The 6200-nt window shown below is 48.3% G+C and overlaps 1 protein-coding gene across 1 annotated transcript in view; it reads left to right on the top strand.

The window, feature by feature from the left end:
* Positions 1–2079: 2079 nt before the first annotated feature.
* The window catches only part of LOC144095243 (uncharacterized), a 31672-nt gene continuing 27551 nt past the window's right edge, over positions 2080–6200 (top strand). The window contains exon 1 of the mRNA XM_077629025.1: positions 2080–2303. Coding sequence (XP_077485151.1) covers positions 2133–2303 — 171 coding nt within the window. The 5' untranslated portion in view covers positions 2080–2132. The remainder of the gene's footprint in view (positions 2304–6200) is intronic.

Here is a 6200-nt window from a genome sequence, read left to right as displayed (position 1 = left end):
CGCAGTGGCCCGGCTGCGGAAGAGGGGGGAGAATGGAATGGAGCTCCTGAAGCAGAAAGCAGTAGACTGAAAAACTTTTGCAGTTAATCTAACAAGCAGCAGCCATCAATGCCTCGGGTGCGACGCCGACAAGAGACGTTTGCGTGCGTGTGGCGGTTCGCGCTCAGCGGTTGGGAGGTTACGAAATGTCGTGCTGCAGCGACAAGCGGAATTTCGGTTTCGAAATCTAGAAACTGATGTAGGTTTCACTGACGGTCAGCTGCAGGGGTCCAAGTACAGCCTGGCGCGTACCTGTAATGGTTGATGAGTTCTCTTTAATGTTGTTAACCACGTCAGTATAGTTACCAAGATTAATCTGTTTTCTGACGTCCGCAGCTATTGGTAATTGCATGCCGCATGAGACATCTTTATGCATCAAAAAGGTTTGTTTTTAAATTGCTAGAGTGCTACTTTCACGGACCCTATGTTTGCGCAACGCTAAGTACCCGCTTTGCGGTCATATTTATATGCACGACATGCGCACCAATCAAGCGAAAGGAACCGGGTGCGTGTATTTGATACTGTGACGAGTTTGTGATGAGCCAAGACGAGGATGAGTTTCCCCCAGAAACCGAAAAAAGCAAATGTCGGCACCCACTATCTCTGAAAAAATATGCGGTCTCATGCTCAACATGGATCGCGGCAAAGCCCATTTCCAACAACCGCAACATCGCCGCTCATCAAATTTTCACGGTCCCATCACGTTCTGTTGACCAAGTGCCCAGTCGTCGAGCACTCCATCTAGACCCGCTTTAGTTCGTCCCGCGCAGCTTCGATTGCAAAGCCGTCAGCGTGGGCATGCCCGGAGGGCTACACTGTATGACTGCAGGATGAAACATTCGTAGATTCGATTAGCTGCGTCGAGCCGGCTCCACAGAGCCAGTGATCACCCGGGACTACTCTCGCTCGCAGACAGACGCTTTGAAAGGCTTCCACGTGCGGTCATAAATCCAGCGAGGTAAGCTTCAACCGATACACTGCGAGATGGCGAACTCATGCAGTTCTCCTGCCCTCATCCGCCGACACTTTGCATCTGTGAGGCAGTGAATGTAACTGGATGCACCAGACTTGGGCACGTCGTGAAGTATTCACTCTTCGATTACGGAATAATGAATTTTGAAGTGTCAGAGCTGTACTCCTTAGCGAAAACCGATCGAGCTGCACGTCTTTAACTGCACTCCATAGAAGCACGTTAGAGTGGAGGGCTTTGAATTAATTCCGAACCCCTGTGATTCTTTAGCGTATATTAAAACCTCCATTACCGAGTGTTTTTGCATGCCGCCTGCTTAAAAATTGAGTCACTGAGACCGGCTTTGAACCGGGGACCTTCTGCTCGCTAGTAGAAAACGCAATAATTAATCCGTGAACGTGGTGGATGGTTTATTTTTTTAGCTTCGTTAATGCAATAGAATACAATGTTTATTCAACATCTCAGGAATGTTTGGAGCACGGGCAAAAAGCCAGAAGAAGGCTTGACTAAGGCCCGTACCTCAATACATACAATACGTCGTTTAACTGTACATAAAGGGCATGTATTACTAAAACTGAGGAAATTTCTCGCTGTTCATTCGAATGGAAGAATTTCAACGAGTATATTTTGATATACTGTTTACTGTAAGGCTGAACACTACGCTCCAAAAGTGTGTCAGGCTTTCTAAAGCTGCCTGAAAAAAATATATCACAGGTGTTTTCAGTGCGATAGCAGTAACAGTGGCACTGGGCGAAAGTAATGGCGTTATCACTGTGAAACTTCGGTAAGTGAAGCCTCTACCCGCCAGAAGCGTCCACATGAGCGCAGTCGTACCGCTACAAAGGAGAGCTAGACAGCGATCAGGTGTGTACTAATCAGCAACTAGTCATTTGATTGAATTCTACTTCCTAGTTCGAGGGTTCAATTCGGGACACCCGTCAGTACCACCTGTCTCTACCAAGTTATTCTGACCTGCCGAATTGGCATGCAGCGATCAGGTATGTACTAATCAGCAACTTGTCATTTGATTGAATTCTACTTCACCTTGGGGGATTCTCCACAAAACAGTGGGCTAACATTGGACGTCCCGCGTGGAATAACGGGCAGCAGTCCACCACCAGGCATGGGCGGAGCCGGCGTGCGCGTGGCTGCCAGGGCCCTGGTGTGGGCCGTGTGCACGGCGGGCTTCCTGTACCAGGCGTCCGACGTGCTGCAGCTGTATGGCCGCCACGCCTTCACCGTGACCGTGTACAAGGAGCACGGATCGCAGCACATCCGCTTCCCCGCCATCACCGTCTGCACCGAGAAGTGGTAATCCCCGCCGCTCCTCCCTCGCCACGCTCTCCACTGGCGCGAGCCGAAACGCGGCTTCGCTCTGGCAACCATGTTCCGCAGTGACTCTTCTAAGGCACGTCTGCTGATTGGCTGATTGATAAGTCATCCGACTTCCTGGTTGATCGACTGGTTGATAAACAGGCACATATTTTCCCCTGTCAATGCACAGATGACTTGTTAGATAAAAAATTATTGAGTGGTTGGCTGCTAAATTGGCAACGATTAGAGATTTATGAAGAATTAGTTGATTAATTGATCGATTAGTACAATAATTGAGTCCTTAAATAAACATAATTGTTGATTATGTAATTGATTGACTGATTAGTTGATTGGATGAATAGTTTATTGGACAATTGCCTAATTATGTAATTAATTATTTGTGTACTTCATTGACGATAATTACTTGAACGATTGATTGATTGATTGATTGATTGATTGATCGGAATCGATCGATCACTGGAAAACGTTAGCGGTTGCTTAAACTTATTTGCTTACGTGGCCTGATATTTATATGTTCAATATTCCTAACTTAATACACAACGGTGGAGAAAACCGGCTTTATTTCATTTGCTCTGCCGAAGCAGTTTGTTTGCGATCGATCACTTAACGCAGGTCCAAGCGTGAAGTTCTTTGCGGGAAGAACCACTCGCACTGTCTGGTAAGTGCTACCAGATATGTTTGCGCGTTTATGTTCAAGACTTCTGCGCTGTTTTCTGCTGCTGTCGCTATTCAGCTATAAATCCTAGCCACCCCTGGCTTCTAAAATTACATCGCTCTTTGAAGTAATCCATGTCTTAGTCGATGCGTATGTATACCTGATGTTGTATGTGCCTAAACCAAACAAGATCCTTCCTCTTCCCTGTGCTACCGCTGCAGCGAAGTATTAACGATACACTATGCTGCGTACCAAACACTTAAGGGGAAATCAAGAAGAGCACTGTTTTCACGCGTTACTTTGCCCATGATATTTCGAGGTCAACTGTGACGTTGCTGACTTTATCAATAAGGCGTACAAACGCAATTCCACTTCTAAAGCTTATTTCCTTTAGACAGGGTTCTACTCTGGTGCCAATTTTGCAACTCGCGATCTCATGTAAAATAGCTTTCACGGTGCTTTGTTACCGGGGTACGCAAGAGTATCGATAGAGAGTATATACCAATTTTTACCGGCTTACGTGCAAGTAAGTCTGTAATCAATAACGCGTAGCTTTTAAGCGTTTTTTTTTTTGTGTACAGTCGGGGACACAATTCTTTGGATCCTCTGTTCCGTCAACGAAGCCTATACCTCCATAACTATCCGCCGGCTGATAACCACAGTTAGAGAGGTGAAAGATTTGTATTTTGATTTTCACCTCCCCGTGAACGGTCTCCAACCGCAGAGTAATAATAAAACTATCGACGTCGCTTACGAAACACATGGTCCAGACACTTTTGTCCCTGACTGTAGCTTAAAACAACATCCGAAAGCTTACTCCATAACCTATGCCAACAGTTAGAGGCTCTGCCCCTTTTCTTATCGCATCACGCGCACAGAATCGCCACACGGACTACTATAAACTTTTCCAACGTCGGTTTTCTTTTATACTTACATCAGGACAATACGTAGCAATCGTGCTGATTTCAATGCGTGCCCTTCAAATTTTATTACTGCGCTGCCTACGCTGTAGTTCTTTCACGCAATAAAAGGACAGCGACGGGCCAATAATAAGGACATTCAGAAAGGCTGCACAGAATACGCGTAGCTATGCATCACAGCTTCAATACCCAAGCCAAAGCGAAACGCATCGACGTAGATAGTCCCGTTGTGCACATGCTACGAAGGGGGTTCGATATGGGCGCAATGACGAATATAACGCTAGCAAGGCGAACGCGATAAGGCCTCACTCGCTGAAGGAGACACCGCGTATTTCGTTTCATCTCCGAAGAGAGCGTTCAGCAAAAGAGCAGCAAGCACCAACGCCGAACGCACGATGATCAGAACGAGTCAACGAGAAAAACACTTGCGACTGTGCTTTGCTAGGAGAGGAGCTGTCGAAACTGCCGACGCGGACGTATGGTTACCCCCGATGACTGATTGCCTCAGTGATGAACAGTTGCGCAAGGGTGCCGCGAGCTGTCGCCTCTCTCCATTTCGGCGAAGGATCTCGACGTCTCGAGCAGTGCCACCCTCTTATACTAAATAAAAAAGGACAAAAATTGTGCAACAATAACGCGCGTGAAGGACGCTTCAGACAGAGATTTCCGCTCGGAAAATAAAACAGTGACTTTCCTCTCTGGCGAGTCAGCGCATCGGAGGCGAGAATAGTAAAAAAAAAACAAAGATAAGTTCTGGCGCGCGCGCTCGCTCGCTCCGCAGCCGCGAAGAACCGCGCGAATCTCGAGGAATAAACGATGTTGCGGTTTCCTCGCATTCCTGCCGCGGCTCGCCGCGATCGCGCGCACGCTACGACGATGGCAACGACGCAAAGTGGGCCGTTTCGTCACTCGCCTTCCATATAACTGTCGCGCTTTCGAAGCGACGAAAAAAAATGGCGCGAAAATCGGCGCAGAAAGCGCGGGAAAAAGCTGACGAGATAGTCCGAGAAGGAGAGAAAGAGGGAGGAGGGAAGCATGGGCAGTGAAAGGGAGGGGAAGGAATAGCGGAGAGGGGTAAAGAAAAAGGAGCGTCGGGAGGAATGGCGCGCGCAACAGAGAATATTGTCGAGGGCTGCAGAGTGCGCGAGGCCCGCCGCCATTCGTCGCTCGCTTCCGTTGTGCGCCACGTCGACAGCGGCGATGCGGCGCCCTCGACTTTGATCGATGCGGTCACGTCGATCGTCTTTTCCCGCCAGCGCGCTGGCGTTCGCGCGCGCCCGCGAAATCGAGAGGGAAACAAAACGCGCGAACCGGGCCAGAAAGCAGCCGCTGACGACCCTTTCTCTATCCACTCTTCTCTTACTTTCAGGGCTTTTTTTTATTTTTTCCCCGCCTTTTCCTGCCTATCTCGCTTCCAGCTTTGAAGTATTTCTTCATGAGGGCGAGAAAATGAATCGGGAAAATGAAAGGCGTCCCATTTGCGATCAACCACACGAGCCGTGCATGATTGGTAGTTCGCATAGTTGGCGCGAAACTTGGCCAAACTTATTTTTTTCTCCCTGCCTACGAGTTTATACGGGGGCGCAGGCTCAAGTCTGGGCAGAGTTGCTCAACCACTTCGCTCCATTTGTTTGTCTTCTTCGTCTGCAGGCTTTTCTGAAAGCTAAGCACTGTTATATTCTCTAAGGCAGAGGCAGCGGCGGCAGCTGTGAGTCATAATTTCATAACGTCGACGACGGCTTTCGCGCGCCCGCCGCAATGTCGCCGAGCGCGAGACTTCGGCCTCTCTCCGTCAAAGTCGCGAACCGCAGCATAGTTGCTGCTTAGAACTTCTTTGGCTTAAATGAAGGATGAAAGTTAAGCTTTTCGAGCGCGTGTAACGGCCGATATTCCAATATTTTTCGCCTTTTGTTATACGAAAAAGCCGCTTTTCTGTGCACGCCTTGAGCCGTTACTAAATTTATCAGCTTTTACAGGGTGTAATTTGAGCGCCTTCAACCTTACAGGTCATTAAACGTTATAAGCAATACATATCTTAAAGGAATTGAGAAAGGACACAGAATGTGAACGAGGAGAGAGGTGATGTGCGGATCACCACGAGCACCAAACTGTCGACTACGCAGCGTAGTGGATTTTATCTGCATGAAGTGCACTCTCGGAAACTGCAAGTCTTCAGTAATGCAGTCAAGCAGGAGAAGGTCGCTTGGTTACTAGTGGCACCCGCAGCCATCACAAGCATGCGTAGAAGGCCATTGGTTTCCGGTCGCTGACTGTCGGTAGT

This window comes from Amblyomma americanum, chromosome 6, assembly GCF_052857255.1.
Source record: "Amblyomma americanum isolate KBUSLIRL-KWMA chromosome 6, ASM5285725v1, whole genome shotgun sequence".
In the NCBI taxonomy this organism is placed as follows: domain Eukaryota; kingdom Metazoa; phylum Arthropoda; class Arachnida; order Ixodida; family Ixodidae; genus Amblyomma; species Amblyomma americanum.
Note: the sequence above shows the minus strand (reverse complement) of the source record. Positions and strands in the feature narration are given on the sequence as shown.